The sequence below is a fragment of the Mustela putorius genome, unplaced genomic scaffold (assembly GCF_011764305.1).
Source record: "Mustela putorius furo isolate JIRA1106 unplaced genomic scaffold, ASM1176430v1.1 tig00003988_pilon_pilon_pilon, whole genome shotgun sequence".
Lineage (NCBI taxonomy): Eukaryota > Metazoa > Chordata > Mammalia > Carnivora > Mustelidae > Mustela > Mustela putorius.
The window spans coordinates 10,136,488-10,153,620 of record NW_025422127.1 but is presented as its reverse complement, the minus strand read 5'-3'; the positions used below and the strand labels follow the sequence as shown (position 1 = coordinate 10,153,620).

General features: G+C 49.2%; 1 protein-coding gene across 1 annotated transcript; it reads right to left on the bottom strand.

Moving 5' to 3' along the window:
• Nucleotides 1-2,376: 2,376 nt before the first annotated feature.
• C1RL (complement C1r subcomponent like) lies at nucleotides 2,377-16,890 on the bottom strand. The gene is given in 8 exon segments (XM_045071672.1): nucleotides 2,377-4,526; nucleotides 6,126-6,200; nucleotides 6,339-6,434; nucleotides 8,665-8,854; nucleotides 15,100-15,328; nucleotides 15,927-15,986; nucleotides 15,988-16,073; nucleotides 16,388-16,890. Coding segments are annotated over 8 exon segments (1,512 nt in total). The 5' UTR covers nucleotides 16,391-16,890; the 3' UTR covers nucleotides 2,377-3,753.
• Between the last annotated feature and the right edge of the window lie 243 nt (nucleotides 16,891-17,133).

Sequence of the window (17,133 nt, the reverse complement as noted above, 5' to 3'; positions counted from 1 at the left end):
GGGGACTGCTGCTGTCTTTACCGGGTTCTGATGCCAAAGGCAATGGAAATCGCAGTTGAGGAGGGGACTCTCTTTTCTGCAGTGTCCTGTTCCACTAACCTGGTTCTTCCTGCCCTTAGTCACCCAGGAATGGGTTTTAATACCCAGGGTAGTGTGACAGGAACCAAGGTCAAAGAGGGCATGGCAGGAGCAGACAGAAGAGAACGGAGTCTGGTTGCACTGGGGCCCCAGCCTACTTTTCCCGTGAATGACCCTAGACATGGAACATGGATTCCTATGTCAGGGTGAAACCTACAGCAGGACTTGGGTCTGTTTTAAGACCCTTCCTTCTCACTTCAGTGAACTCAGACCTGCCAGTGAACTTGGCTCTTAGAGAGGCAAAGGAAGCTGAGTGAGGGTAGAGACATCCTCTTCTTCTCCGCATCTGGTCAAGTGTTTCAGCCCTTGAGTGTCATGGATGCCCAGGGCTAGGCAGACAGTGTGGCTGTGTACCCACAGTGACTTGGTCTTTTCTGAGAGAAAGCCAGGGCTCTGGGAGGGTGCCTTCTGTGCCCCAGGCCAGAGTCTCCCAGTTCATAAAGTCTGCTCTTTGTGGAAGCCTTTCTTCCTTAATTCCTCATGGCTCAATTACCGTGTGGCGATGGATTCCAGAGGGAGGCTCAGGCAGAGCTGGCTTCCGCGTTGTAGGCCTTTGTAGTCTGTCCTGCTTGTTCCTCCAAATAGATTAATTCCTCCTTCCCTCCACCCATCCTCCCCTTCATCCCTCCGTGTATGGCCTACCTGTTTAATAGGCCAGGCCCTACCCAAGCAATGGATTGCAAGGACTCACAAAGGTGGGGCGGTTCACCATGAGGCAGTAACCAAGTCTGCTCTGAATGTGGGGAGAGAGCAGGTGCAGTAAGATACCATGTCAACCGGGCGCCTGGGTGGCTCAGTGGGTTAAGCCGCTGCCTTCGGCTCAGGTCATGATCTCAGGGTCCTGGGATCGAGTCCCACATCGGGCTCTCTGCTCAGCGGGGGGGCCTGCTTCCCTTTCTCTCTGTGATCTCTTCCCTTCCTCTCTCCTACTGTGATCTCTCTGTCAAATAAATAAATAAAGTCTTAAAAAAAAAAAAAAGAATGGTCGAGGGGAAACTGCAATTAAAAAAAAAAAAAGATACCACGTCAACCAAGGTGTGGCGCGTCCCTCCAGCAGGCCTGTATGTCCGAGCTGAGGAAGGAATCTGATGGCAGGGCTGATCCAGGACATAATTCCTGACATGACCCATGACCTTGGCAGGTCAGAAAAGAAAAAACGACGGAGAAGGATAAGAACTTGTTAAGAAGATGAGAAAAAAGGATTTTTTTTTTTTAAAGGTTCTGTTTATTTGTCAGAGAGAGAGAGAGAGAACTCACAAGCCTGGGGAGTGGCAGGTAGAGGGAGAAGCAGGCTCCCCGCTGAGCAAGGAGCCTGATATGGGACTTGATCCCAGAACCCCGGGGTCATGACTTGAGCTGAAGGCAGACGATTAACCAACTCAGTCACCCAGGCATCCCAAGAAGGGGAATCTTGTCTAGAAAATTGCATATTAGCATTTTGACAGCACTGTATGTGTGCATGCGTGTCTTGGGCTCATAGTGGGGGCAGAATGGCAGAGATCACAGGTAAGGAGCAGGTGGTCCAACAAGGTAACTCTTAGCTGGAGTTCTCCTGTCAATCACAGGGATTCTGAGTTCTGTCCTCGTACGATACGACACGGCTACAAGTGACAAACCTGGGCTTCGTCAGCTCGGTCCCAGCCCTGCCTCCCCTCTGCCTGTCCACTCAAAGGAACATTTACTTGCACATTTGTTGTATATACCCTTGACTTACACCAAGGACAGAAAGAAGAAAGAGCCATATGAAGATTACTCCTGCACTGGTTTAAAGACCAGTATCAAAGACATTTTCTACTTTACCATTTATTCCTCTCAGGTTTTGGTTCTGGGGAAAAATGTTTCTCTCTTAAAGTAATGGTAGGTAACCTTATGTGGATAGATCTAGACATCTAGATCCATATAGAGCCATTTGTTATACACTTTTTTCCTTGGCAGGGAGAAACATCATTTTTTCGATAATAAAAACAAAATAAAATGAACACATGCTCATTAAATAAAATTTAGCAAACTTTAGCAACTACAGAAGAATAGGGGAAAAAACAGCCAAAATTATACCACCTAAAACAACTTCATTGAAAAGATTTTATTTATTCATTATTTATTTATTTAACACAGAGAGAGAGAGTACAAGCAGGGGGAGCAGCAGGCAGAGGGAGGAGGAGAAGCAGGTTCCCCAACAAGGAGGGAGCTCGACTCAGGGCTCAATCCCAGGATGCCAGAATCATGACCAGAGCTGAAGGCAGATGCTTAACCTACCAAAACATCCAGGTCCCCCAAGATTTATTTATTTTATTTTAGAGAGAGAGAGAAAAAGAGAGAGCAAACACAAGTGGAGGAGCAGAGGGAGAGAGAATCCCAGGCCGACTCCACACTGATCGCAGAGCCCTAGAGGGGGTTCAGTCCCACATCCCTGAGATCACGACCTAAGCCAAAACCAGAAGTCAGACACTTAACTGACTGAGCCACCTAGGCAGCCCTTTGGGTGTTTTTAATAGTCTTTTATACTTAGGTTTAAAAATGGTTTAGAAAAATCAAAGTAAAATGCATGTATGTATAATTTTAAATCCTGTTGTTTTTCAAAGATCAACTTAACCGTTAACCAGGTAGCTGACTGGACCTTCAATGCTACCAAATTTGCTCTCTTCTGTTTTATGGTATTAGTTTTCTATTTCCATTTGAACAATCGTATTTGACTTATGTCTTTCACGGTAAATCACCTCAAGACCTTATTAAGTGTTATAGAGCTGGTCTTCTCAGGTGGAGCCCAGACCCGGGTGTCCAGCAGTGCTGGGGGTGTCAGCCCCACCATCCAGCCCAGTACTGGGCTCAGCTTGGGATCTAGGGGATGGGGCCAGGAAAGTGTGAGCCAGGTGTTGCCATCTTCACTGAAGCAGGAATTCCCAGGGAGGACCTGTGAGGATGTGGGGATTAGGAAGGGGGAAACACAGTAGGTCTTGAGGACAATTGCAAGGTACTGCAGTGTCCTGGTAAGCACATGGCCTTGGCAGTTCTGTCCCAGCTGTGGGTTTTGGGAAAGACACTTTATGTCCCTGGGCTTCAGTTTCCTCATTTGTGAAATGTAAGTAATAACACCTCCATGGCAAACTTGCTGTGAGGATTCAATGAAATAACCCGGGAAGCGTCTAGTACGGAGAACACGGAAGGCAAAATGGGCTATTTACTAGAATTGCAGCTAGGAGATTTGGTGGTGGTGAAACCAATAGCTTGAAAGTATGGAGGCCAACTAGAGGGGCTTGGGAATGTCTCAGAACTGAAAGCAGTTAAAACCACATCACCCATACCCCATTTGAACTGGGGAATGGGAAGGTGACGGTCTCCCAGGAGAGCACAGAAGAAGCCATATCTGCAGGAGATGAAGTTTAAAAGGAAACTGGCTGAGGTGTCCAGTGCTTCCCTGGAAGGAAGGTAGAGGAGGAGAAGGAGGAGGCACTGGGAAGGAGGAGGAGTTCTCTCCCAGCCGGGACAGGGCAGCAGTCACTAGAATAGGGATTCCCTGCTCCCATCCCCATCTCTGAGCTGGTCCTCCCTCCTCACCCTCTCCTGGGGGACAGGGGCAGTCCCCAGCTGAGTGTCCCTGCTCAAGCGCCCCCTGGCTCAGTCCTTCCCGTCCATCACTGCCTTGATCCAGTCCAGGTAGTTGAGCACTTTGGTGTAGAAGCCATAGCCCTTGCCACAGCCCACGCCCCAGGAGACGATGCCCGTGGCCACCCAGCGATGGGCACGCTCATCCCACACCACAAAGACGCCACCGCTGTCCCCCTGGCAGACACTCTGCTGCCTCGTCTCGTCCCCTGCACAGAACATGTTGGCTGAAAACAGCTCAGACCTCTGCCTCTCTCGGAGCCAGGCCCGGCAGGCGGCCCGTGGGGCCACGGGCAGGCTTGTGTATTTCAGCTCGGTGGTTAACCAGCCCCTGTCCACACCGAACCCGCTGACCAAGCCCCACACACCACTGCGGTAGAGGGCCTCGCGCTCCGGCAGGCAGACCGGGAGCAGGCCGGGGCCCAGCGGCACGCTCCGTTGCAGCTCCAGGAGCGCAATGTCGCCGTCAAAGTTGTGGGACTCCTGCGGCTGGTAGTCCGGGTGCACCACCACGCGGCGCACGGGGTGGCTCCCCAGCCGCAGCATCTCGTCGATGCTCGTGTGGCCCAGGAACACGTCCACGCTCCGGTTCCTCCCGACGAAGATGCCGTCCTTGGGATAGATGGTGTGGGCCGCAGTGAGGATCCACCTGTCGCCCAGCAGGGCCCCGCCCCCGCGGCCGTAGATGTTGGTGAAAGCTTGCCAGGGGAAGTTGCCTGGCTTGGCTTTGGAGGAACCCAGGGCCTCCTGGTTCTTGGCGATGGGGGTGACGGGCCGGCCACAGACTGGGAGAGAAGAGACACGTATAGGTGACATCAGCAGCTGCATCAAGGAGCACTTGTTACAGACCTGCTTCCGAGAAGCGCTCTCCTCCCTGCTTCCTGGACACTTTCTTTTTTAAAAAAGAATCTCTCTTATTTTACCTTAGCAATAGGATTAAAAAAAATTAATTCCAGCGTCATTTTTTTTTAATTCCAGCGTCATTAACACACAGCTTATGTTAGTTTTAAGTACACAATACAGTGATCAGACAGGCCGACACATCACTGAGAAGTGTGCTCTTGGTCCCCTTCCCCTGTGTCCCCCATCCCTCAGACATTTGAAGGCCACTTCTTCAGACTCTGGTGGGGCCATCCCCAGCAAAATCATGCAGCAAGCAGTTTGTCTGTGTCCTTCCTCCATCGTGGACCTCTCCCACCATCACTTGCTCCCCAGCCCACTCCCTGAAACTGCACCAGCCTGGCCGGAGAGCTTTCTGACGGTCAGGAGCGAGATCTGAGAAGTTCATTCAGATCAAGTTAGAAAGGTGATCTTTGACCAAAAAAAAAAAAAAAAAGATTTCAAAAACAGTTAACTTGAACACTTGTATCTTGCTGGGGGGAATGTAAAAGGATGAAGCACCAGCCTGGCAAGTACCCAAAAAGTTAAGCCAGCAGGTGTAAGGAGACCTAGTAATTCCACTTGCGGGGACACACCCAGGAGAACAGAAAACATGTCCACATGGAAACTCGTACATGAATGGTCATAGCGGCCTTATCCCTAAAAGGCAAAAAGTAGAAGCAGCCCGAATGTCCTTTAACGGATGAATGCATGAACAAGAGGATGGATTAAGGTACATCTGTGGAAAGGAATGAAACACTGACACGTGCTACAACATGGGTGAGCCTTGAAAACAGGCTGAACGAAAGAAGCCAGACACAAAAGGCCACGTGCTGCCTGATTCCCTTTATAGAAAATGATCAGAAGAGGCAAATCCACAGAGACAGAAAGTAGGTTAGTGGTTGCCCGGGGGGGGGGGGAGGGGAGAGTCGGAGGTGCTGGGCTTCTTTTTGGGGTGATGGGACTGTTCTGGAATTAGTGGTAATTTGGCACAACCTTGTGAATATACTAAAAATCACCACAGGGTACACTTCAAGGTGGTTAAGATGGTGAATTTTACATTACATAACTTCTATCTTAATAAAAAGTCTTAAGAGCATGGCGAATTTCCTGGCACTGTGGCATGTAGGTAGGGAGGTATTTTGGGAACAGAGAGCTTGTCTGCGTATCCTTAAAGCAGACCGTCCCAAGAGACGGGTTTCTCTTCTTTCTACTGTTCTGACCCTCTTCTCCCTTACGGTCCCCTCTAACGGACTTCATCTATGTTTGTACTCTCTGTTATCTCTTGATTCTGAATAAGGGACAAGACTTTTGCCTCTCCTTTTCTGGGCCTTCTTGGTCCCCTTCTTCTTCTCCACCTTCTGCCTTCATCTCTCCCTCTCTACCTTAAGAGAGAAGAGACACGTGTCCTTTAACCCTCTGTGTCCCTCTCCCACGGGCCCCGGGTACAGCTGAGGTTTCTGTAGAAAGGGGCCACAGGGTTGGCGCTGGAGGTCATGACTCACCAGGTACACAGTGAGGAAGCTCCTCTCTATCTTGTGTCTTCTTCCAGGGGAACTGGGGTGTGCAGGTGAGTGTTCCTGAGGAGTGAAATGAGGGGAGGCAGAGAAACAGGTTCAGAATTGGGAGGTGGGGGTGCTAGGTGCCCAGAGCGCCTTTGGCTTCTTGGTGGGAGTGAGGCAACTACAAGCCAGTTTCCCAAGCTGGCAGGGACTCACCTGCTGGTACTGCCTGATAATAGGGCTCCCGGCAGTGGTTCTGGATCTGGGAGGGGTTGTCCTCCCGTGCGCTGATGGGCAGACTGTGGTTCACTCCTGTAGGAAACCAGTTGTCAGGAGGACCCCAAACTGGCAGCCCAGGGACTGATTCTGGCGGGGGGCCATATTTAGAGACTTGCACAGTTTTTCATTTAGAACACGTGAATTAGTTTTCACTGATCAGATCATCAATGATAAAAAATGATTTAAAAAAAAAAAAAGGAGAACAATTGTGATAAATAGGGTATGGGGAAAATGGGGAAATGGGCATTTTCATACATGGCTAGCCAGTACATGTTAGTGAAACCTCTTTGGGAGGAAATGTAGCCATGCCCAAACTTAAATTGCAAATGATTTTTCACCTAACATTTCCATTTCTAAGAATTTATTTATTCATTTTTTAAAGATTTTTATTTATTTGACAGAGAGAGGGATAGCAAGAGAGGGAATACAAGCAGGGGGAGTGGAGAGGGAGAAGCAGGCTTCCCACCTAACAGGACCCTGGGATCATGACCTGAGCCGAAGGCAGAAGCTTAGTGACTGAGCCACCCAGGCACCCCCATTTCTAAGAATTTAGCCTCATACACAGGCTCAAAGATGTATATGCAGGGCTACCCATGGCAGGACTGGCTTGTGGCAGCCCAGTATCAATGGAGGACTGGTTAAATACAGTATGCGCATCAATCAAAAGAATACTATAGGGTCCTTAAAAAGAATTGGGCACTCCTAACCACATGAATATGGGATGCTCATTAAGACATATTACTGAGGGATGCCTGAGTGGCTTAGTCAGTTAAGTGTTGTCTTTGGCTCAGGTCCTGATCCCACAGTCCTGGGCTGGAGTCCTGACTTGGGCTCCCTGCTCAGCGTGGAATTTGCTTCTTCCTCTCCCTCTCTCTCTATCCCCTCTCCCTGCTTGTGCTCTCTCTCTCTCACTTGCTCTTTCTCTCAAATAAATAAAATCTTTAAATGAAAGACATATTATTGAGTGAAAAATGCTAGATTTAAGACATTGTGAATATTATGCATGCCCCTCCTTCCCCACCGCTCAACAGTGTGTCTATTTGAATGGCACAGAGTGTCTTTGGAAATGTACCCAGGAAATGGGCAACAGAGTTGTTTCTGGACAGGGTAGCCAGGGACTAAGGGCCAGAGATGAGAGGAAGACTTACTTCTTACTCTATTACCATATGATATTATTATTTTTTAAAATTTATCATGTACATGCATTATTTTGTAAAAAAAAAAAAAATCTGAGTTCCCATTTGAAAATCCAGAACTTCACTTAAAAATCTGGACTTTTGGCAGAATGGCTAAAATTAACAAGTCAGGAAATGACAGATGCTGGCGAGGATGTGGAGAAAGGGGAACCCTCCTACACTGTTGGTGGGAATGCAAGCTGGTCCAACCACTCTGGAAAACAGCATGGAGGTTCCTCAAAATGTTGAAAATAGAACTACCCTATGACCCAGCAATTGCACCACTGGGTATTTACCCTAAAGATACAAACGTAGTGATCCGAAGGGGCACGTGCACCCGAATGTTTATAGCAGCAATATTTATAATAGCCAAACTATGGAAAGAACCTAGATGTCCATCAACAGCTGAATGGATAAAGAAGATGTGGTATATATACACAATGGAATACTATGCAGCCATCAAAAGAAATGAAATCTTGCCATTTGTGATGACGTGGATGGAACTAGAGCGTATCATGCTTAGCGAAATAAGTCAAGCGGAGAAAGACAACTATCATATGATCTCCCTGATATGAGGAAGTGGAGATGCAACAGGGGGGGTTAAGGGGGTAGGAGAAGAATCAATGAAACAAGATGGGATTGGGAGGGAGACAAACCATAAGTGACTCTTAATCTCACAAAACAAACTGAGGGTTGCTGGGGGGAGGGGGGTTGGGAGAAGGGGGGTGGGGTTATGGACATTGGGGAGGGTATGTGCTTTGGTGAGTGCTGTGAAGTGTGTAAACCTGGTGATTCACATACCTGTACCCCGGGGGATAAAAATATATTATATGTTTATAAAAAATAAAAAATTATTAAAAAAAAATCTGGACTTTTGGCTTCTCTTGAAAGAGGGGATGATCTGAAAGCATTCGGCCTAGAATCCGCATGGAAACAACTGCTGAGCCACGGTTACCCCTTTAATTGGGCTGCTCAGCAGCGGGGGCACAGCTGAGTGGGGAGGAGCCACTCAAACTTCCATGTGTCCCTTTAGGACCCCAGGGGCCATGGCCCCCGGCAGAGGCTACACACCCATGAGGGACACTCACTCACAGCTTGGTAGAGGGCTAGGAAGCCCTTGTGGAGGTCAGTGGTCCTGTCCTGAGAGGAGGCGGGGGCCCGGAAAGTCAGCCGTAATCGGTTTCCTGGGGATACAAACTCCATCTGACCAGGAGGGCTGCCCAGCGGGGAACCCTGCTGCCCACAGAACCGGCTTGGATCCATCCCGCTGGCTGTGATCTGAAAAGGGAGAGTGGGCAGGCAGGTGTGGGGGTGAACGTGTACCACAGGGTCACATGTTCTAGAAGGTCTGCACACCTCTGGGGTTCAGAAGCTGTTCCTTGGGGAGCTTTCCTCAAGTTGCATCTTGTCCCCTTACTGGTCCCCAGATTTCTTTTATCCATGACCAGATACCTAGCCTATTTCTTTAGCCTACCATAAGTATCTCATAAAGCTCACCCTGGTTACCTACTTTCAAGAAGCTCCTTGGGAACTCCAGGGTTTCTCCAAGCAGTCTGCTGGATTATAGATTCTAAGAAGACATGAACCACATATATTTTGCTTACTGCTGACCCTCTGATGCTCCGAATGGTATCTAGAGGATCACAGCCTTGAACTGACAAATACGCTGACCTAAGTCCTTCCCTTCTCACCTCCGCCACCCCCATCGCCTTCCACTTGTCCGAATAATGTCCAGTGGCCAATGTCCGTGAAGCAGTAAGACTACACCAAGACTGAGCCCCCTTGGGTTCCTAGCCTTTCCAGTTCTTCTTCTTTTGGAATGTTCCTCCTCTTACCCCAGAAACTGTAAGGGAAGTCCCCCACGCTGTGAAATCTATAGACAAAATGTACACAGTGTGTGTTCCCTGGCTATGTTGCTTCAGTATATCCTTGAAGCTGGTTGTCTCCACTTCTGTTCCTTCTGATTGCCTCACCCCTGCTCAAATCCTTTTATGTGGATTCCCCAACCCGGGCAAGGGATCTTTGGAAAGAGTTCCATGGCCCATGCTTCACGCCGCATCTCTTCTCTGGGCACACAGCTCACTGGTCAGTGCACCTGATTTCTGACCTTCATATTGACCTACATACCCTCTTTGTTCTCTCGTTCTCCCCAGATCTCAAATTCCTTTAAGGGTCCCTCCAGCTCATGTCTGTCTCCGTGATCATAGTAACCGGAGGGAAGTTGGCACAAAGAAAAGTTTTCCATTACCTGGAATGTCTGGCTTAGGCACGTCCCAATACTTTTCTTTCCTTAGGACATCCCCACATCTAATGTCCCTATTTAAGAGACCTACCTCTTGGGGGAGAAGCATGTTCCCCTGGGAAACTGTCCTTCATGGACAGACTTGGTTGTTAAATGCTCCAGTTTTCTTCATACCCTTCCCTGTGAGTTGTTGACTAAAACGACTTGGGAGTCTAACTAGCAAAGTAGTACAGAAGCTTGGATTTCATTCGTTCGTTCATTCACCGGGTATTGATTATGTTCTATGTGTGAGACATTGTGCTCGGTGCTGGCGGTACAGACATGAAGAACACACAGATCTGCTACTGAGTGGCCCGCAGGCCGGCGGAGCACACGGACAAGCAAGAACTGGATTGGGCTCCAGGTTCTTAAGTTCTGCATTCGCAGTCTGGGCGATTTGCTCTGGAAGCGGAGAGGAGGGAAGAATCCTCTTCCTGAGCTTGAACTCCCTCCGTGACTGGGCAGTGTAGGGCTAAGATGGAAACTGTCCACGACTGAGAAGAGCAGGGGTCACGGCAGGTGCTCAACAGACACGGGCTGAATTAAATACAGTCCCAACTTCCAGTAAAATCTGAAGCAGTAAACACATGCATTTATCTCCTTTCCCATCTCAAATCCCACCAACACGACAGCAAAGGGACGTGACCCAGGGCAAGAAAGTGAGAGTGCGTGACAGCAGAGGAGGGATGTCAATGTTTTTGAGACCGGACGGAGATGCACAAACAGCAACGGGTCTTTGAAGGTGGAAGCCAACATAAAGCGAGCAGGCTCTCACCACAGAACCTGGGAAAGTTTCAGAAGCTGGGGTAACGAGGCAGCCCCAAGGATGAGGATGAAAGAAGGACTGATGGAATGCCGATGTGGGGGGACCTCAGAACTCTAAGTCCCTTTGCCCACCCTGTGCATCCCACTCATTCCAGCATAAGGCCCGAGTGTGAACCAGACACATGGGACTTGGGGTCCCCCGGCACACTCGACAGGGGAGATGAAGACCAGTGTGGAAAACAGAGGGCTTCGGTAAAAGTCTACGTATCAAATAATGGGATTCCTTCCTCTGCTTGCTGGCCAGAATGTTGGCCACCCTGAGCGGGAGCCCAGAGGATTCTGATCAGAGATGGGCTGTTGCTGAAGAAAATACTTCAGCAAGCTAGTGTTTGGGAGGTCCCCCTACAGCACAAATAATAGGTTATCTTGTTGAGAATTCTGTTGTCAAACCTGTCTCTTCACAAATTTTAAATACTCACACACAGCATCCAGGGCCAGCTGAGTGTTCCACTTTTTTTTTTTTTTAAAGATTTTATTTATTTGACAGACAGAGATCACAAGTAGGCAGAGAGGCAGGCAGAGAGAGAGGAGGAAGCAGGCTCCCCACTGAGCAGAGAGCCTGATGTGGGGCTCGATCCCGGGACCCTGGGATCATGAGCAGAGCCAAAGGCAGAGGCTTAACCTACTGAGCCACCCAGGCACCCTGGTGTTTCACTCTTAAATATGACAATGGACAACCAAGGATTCTCAGACATTGTAGGGAAGTTTCTAACGTGATAAGCAGAGATCGAAACAAGTGAACAATAAAAGGGAACCTGGATGAAGAAGAGATAATACAAGGAACAAAAGATACATTTAAAAATAATCCCTGTACAGGGAAGGCTATTGGCTTCACGAAACAAGAACTCTATTCTATATGAAGGTACCTTGAGAAGATAAGAATGAGCTTTTTAGACATGAAAAATACATTAGCAGAAAAAAAAATTTTTTTTTTAAAGATTTTATTTATTTACTTGACAGACAGAGATCACAAGCAGGCAGAGAGGCAGGCAGAGAGTGGAGGAAGCAGGCTCCCCGCCGAGCAGAGAGCCCAATGCGGGGCTCTATCCCAGGACACTAGGACCATGACCTGAGCCAAAGACAGAGGCTTTAACCCACTGAGCCACCCAGGCGCCCCGAGCAGAAAAAATTTAATAAAAAGTTCATATTTAAGGGGTGCATGGGTGGCTCAGTTAAGAGGCTACCTCCAGCTTAGGTCATGATCCTGGGATCCTGGGATGGAGCCCCATGATGGGCTCCCTGCTCAGTGGGGAGCCTGCTCCTCCCTCTGCCTCTGTCCCTCCCCTCCATCCCTGTTTGTGCTCTCTCTCAAATAAATGGATAAAATCTTTAAAAAAGTTGGTATTTAGGGGCGCCTGGGTGGCTCAGTGGGTTAAAGCCTCTGCCTTCGGCTCGGGTCATGATCTCAGGGTCCTGGGATCCAGCCCCGCATCGGGCTCTCTGCTGGGCAGGGAGCCTGCTTCCTCCTCTCTCTCTGCCTGCCTCTCTGCCTACTCGTGATCTCTGTCAAATAAATAAATAAAATCTTTAAAAAAAAAAAGTTGGTATTTAAAATGAGGAAACCTCCCAGAAAGTGGAACAAAAGAGATGGCAAACAGAACAGAATGGAGTAATAAAACTGGAGAATCAGTCGGAATTTACAACAGCTAAATTTACTTTCTCTTTCTATAGAAAGAAAAAATAAAGCAGACATCTGGAACTTGTTTAGAAAATAATACAAGAGCGGTGGGTGGGGGAAATGCGTGAAATAGGGGTTGTATGGAAGTGTTGAATCACACCTGAAACTAATACCACTGTCTCTTAGCTAACCTGAGTTTATTTATTTTAAAGATTTTATTTATTTATTTGACAGAGATCACAAGTAGGCAGAATAGCAGGCAGAGAGAGAGAGAGAGGGAAGCAGGCTCCCTACTGAGCAGAGAGCCCGATGTGGGGCTCCATCCCAGGACCCTGAGATCATGACCTGAGCTGAAGGCAGAGGCTTAACCCACTGAGCCACCCAGGCGCCCCTAACCTGAATTTAAATAAAAACTTAAAAAAATGAGTAAGTGAGGGGAAGAAAAGAACAGCACAAGTAATATAATCAATAATATTATAATAGCATTGTATGGTGACAGATGGTGACTACACTCATCGGGGTAAGCACTGAGCAATGTATAGAATTGTGTTTTCAATATGTTGCACAACTGAAACTAAGGGAACATAGTATGTCAACTACACTTCAGTAAAGTAAAATAAAAAATTAAGATAAAAATAAATAGACATAGGCTCAGAAGCCTAAAATAAATAAATAAATAAATAAAAGTACATTCCCAGAGTTGAGGACTAGATTTAAAAAGTCTCTAGGGCTCCTGGGTGGCTCAGTGGGTTAAGCCGCTGCCTTCGGCTCGGGTCATGATCTCAGGGTCCTGGGATCGAGTCCTGTATCGGGCTCTCTGCTCGGCAGGGAGCCTGCTTCCTCCTCTCTCTCTCTCTGCCTCTCTGCCTACTTCTGATTTCTCTCTGTCAAATTAAAAAGTCTCTAGACTGGGGATGCCTGGGTGGCTCAGTGGGTGAATTATCTGCCTTCAGTCCACCCCTGCCCCCATGCTTTCTCTCTCTCTCTCTCAAATAATAAATAAAATCTTTAAAAAAGTCTCTAGATTACAAAAAACCCCCTGTATACAATGAGGACAAAAAGACTCGCGTCAAGGCACATCACAATGGGAACTTAGAATACTGACAATAAGAAAAACGTCCCAAAAGTTCTAAAGAGAAAAAAACAAAGGACCAGGAATCATATGTGTACCAGGCTTAACAACACTAGAGCAAGCAGACCATCTCATCAAAATTCTGAGAGAAAATGGCTTGTAACCCAGACTGCGTCCCAAATTCACTATCTACCAACTGTGATGGTCGAACCAAGGCACTCAGGGACTGTGAGATCCTTTACAATTTACTCCCTCACGCTCTTTCTGGAGGGGAATGTATTCCTCCAAAATGAGGGCCTAAACTGGGAAAGAGAATGGTACGGGGTTCGGTACAGCACAGGACAGGTACAGGAAATGCCCAGAAGGAGGGAGGAGGGGACTTCCAGAACGCATGAGGCTCTGGAGAGCAAGGAACTCAGACTGAGGAGATAAATCATCACAAGATCTTCAGGTGGGATGTCACCAATACAAAGCAGGACCAAGCGATTGAGATCTGTTGTTGATTCCATCGAGAGGAGATTTACTCTCTGGCTAAGAGTCTGGGGAGCTTAGTTACAGACAGAACTAAGCAAACTAAAAATCAAAACAAAAACAGAAAATCCAAAAAACTCCATGTGATTACTGACTCCCGGGAGACCCAAAAGCCAGAGAAAGAAGGACATATAATTACTGTACACCATGTGCTCAGAAGGGAGTATTTTCGGGGCGCTTGGGTGGCTCAGTGAGTTAAGCCTCTGCCTTCAGCTCTGGTCATGATCTCGGGGTCCTGGAATCGAGCCCCGCATCAGGGTCTCTGCTCAGCAGGGAGCCTGCTTCACCCCCTCTCTCTGCCTGCCTGTCTACTTGTGATCTCTGTCTGTCAAATAAATAAACAATAAAAAAAATCTTAAAAAAAAAAGAAGGGAGTATTTTAAAGTCATGAAAATATAAATAACAAAAAATGCTAATAAGGCTAGCTTAGGGGGATGGGGTGGGGAAGTGCACTGAAGGTCTAAGAGAGGTAAAGAGAGTCCTCATCTTCTAGAGTTGGAAATTAAGTGATCAGATGCAAAAAGTAACACAATAACACAGTTATTTATATACATAGAAGCAAGTGCCAGATGGAGCAGCTCCGGGCTTCGCAGGCGCTGCCACTGGTAAAGGCACTGGGGCTGGAGAGAAGGCTGGAGACTGCTGTTTTCATCATAAGCCTTGTTGTATACTCATTTTTCCCCAAGAACTCTGTGCATGGTTTATTTTGCTATGAAGGAAATTTAACACAAAAGAGAATGCAAAGTGCTGTTTTTAAAGGGTCCCTATCCTGCAACTTGAATGGTCACCTAAGCTTTCGCTATTACTTAGGCCCAGCTTCCTGATCAGACAGAGCCTGCACTCCACAGACACTTGGTGGATCTTTACTGACTGATGTATGAGTCCTTGCTCTTTGACACCAGGGTTTTGCAGTATGTGTGTGTGTCCCTCCGAATGACTTCCAAAGGCAGAGACTGCCCCGCCGCCCTCTGTCTTGCTCTGTGGAACCCAGATGGCTGCCTGGGTGCAGGCAGTGCTGCTGGTGTAAGGCAGCGGCCTGGCTGAGACCCCAGCCTCCCAGCTAAGCCGCCTGTGGCCCTGATTTAGGCTTTTCATCCATCCTTTGCCATTCAGGGCACAGCCACATCCCCCTGCCTCCGGGCTCCAGGCCAGGAGGCTCCCACCCAAGTCCCTTCAGAACCCCCACCGAAGCTCACTGTGACAGAGTCCTGCTCACAGTCCTGGGATGGCTCCAGGTCGAAGTCCTGGAACACAAGCCTCACGGCAAAGCCCTCTGGAGCCTCGATGTCAGTGGTGCTCTCTTGGCCTCTGAGATAGGGCTCTGGATACCCGGGCGATGTCAGCTGCTGGGGTAGCTGCTGGGCCAAGAGCACGGAGCCATGCGTGGGGCAAGCCTGGAGGACTTCCCAGAGGAGTAGCCACCACCTGTGAGGGGGTGAGAGTGAGCTATGGCCACACGCATATGGCCTGAGGCCTGTGGAAATATGAGGGGCAGGGGCAGGTGAAGCTGGGAAATAGAGAGGCCCTGCAAAGGCATTCGCAGCTGTGGTCTCTGCCCTTGAGGCCTGGGCACCTGCAGGCTCCTCCCTTAGGGTCCCTCACCCCAATTCCTGCAGCCTCCTAGCCAGCTGGAGCGTGGACTGTGAGTTTCCCACCATTGCTCATGTCCCTGGACAGTCTCGATCAAAGCAGGGGGCTGCTTTCTGCTTCGGCAAGTCCCATTCCCACCCTGGGACCTGGGGGAGCCGTGGTGGTGAGAGGGAGGGGAATTTAAATGCGGTCGTTCTCCTGGCTTGGACCAGGGAGTCTGACCAACTCCAGGGAAGGCTGCTGGTGGCTACAGGCAACTTTCCAGTTCCCCTTGCAGGGACTGGTTCCGTGTGTGTGTGTGTGTGTGTGTGTGTGTGTGTGTCCCCGCACGCATGTGGTGCGGGTGAGTGCGCGGGTACGCAGGTTCCTGGGTCCCACCTTCCCCTCTCCCGCCATTGTCCTCTCCTCCAGGGCGTTCCGTGGGCACACTCACATCTTGCCCGGGCAGCTTGTGGAGTGGGGGCTTCTCCAGTGGTCATTTCCCCACTCCGAGACCAGGCATCTGGAATTGGACATCTGGGACCAGCAAGAGGACGTGGCCCACGCCAGGGAACAGGAGGTGGGGCTGGGGAAGGACCTGCTGGGGGAGGAGGGAGAAGTTACTGGAAATGAGTTAAGTAATTGTCCAGTTCCCTTTTCCTAATTCTCTGGGTTGAGCGCCACCTGCTGTCTGATTCAGGAATAGTTTGCCCGCCACAATGTAGAGGAAAAACACCTCCCCAACCCCATTTGCCCTCAGAAAATACCAGGGGGAAGGGAAGGCACCAAGTCATGACTGTTTTGTACAGTTCACAGCTGATTTTTCCCTCATGCATGTATCACATGGTAGGGGTGGGTCTCTCTGCGTAAAGGCTTTCACCTTAATGGGCCATACCTTTCCCTCCATGACCTTACCATTCATTGATGTTAGGGGACTGCGTCTTGTAGAAATTGAAGTTTGTGATCCGTGACCTTGAGCTGCTCCCTCTTCCTCTCTCAGCATGGGTGAGGGCATTTGCTTAGGTAGTCTTTGAATCCTGCCCACAGCCCCTGTCAGTTCCAGACTCAAACTTCTTTAGACATATACTAGAGGCCACGGCAGGGGACAGAGCCCGCTCTCATTGTTCCCCCAGGAGAGACACTCACCCATAGCTTGCTAAGGGTTGCAAAGCCCTTGTGGAGGCACAGGGTTCTGTCCTCAAAGGAGGCAGGTATGTGGAAAGTGAGCAACAGCCTGCTCCCTGAGGATATGCACTCCCTCTGACCTGGGACACCAGCTCTGAGCAGCACCCCCAACCCCGGGCAGCGATGTGAAATGGAAGGGGGTGGGGGGGAAAGCAGGCAGATGCAGGGCGAATCCTTGTTAGCTGGCCCAGGGTCACGTCCTGTCGTGGACTCCAGCTCCATCTAGAAGTTTTGCGCACGTCCGGGGCTCAGAGTTATAGCACGTGATGTCTTTGTGGAATGGCTGTCTCCCGGTTCTGCTCATTGCGAAGGCTGCCGTGTGCTGAGAAGGGCTCCTCAGCCACTCCAGAGCTCTTGGTCTACTCTTCGTTTAAGAGGCTCTCCGGAAACCCTTAGAGACACTCCAGGCCAGCTAGCAGGCTCCATTAAGACCGGGACTATGGCTCCTTGGCTCCCCACCATGGATGCCTAACACG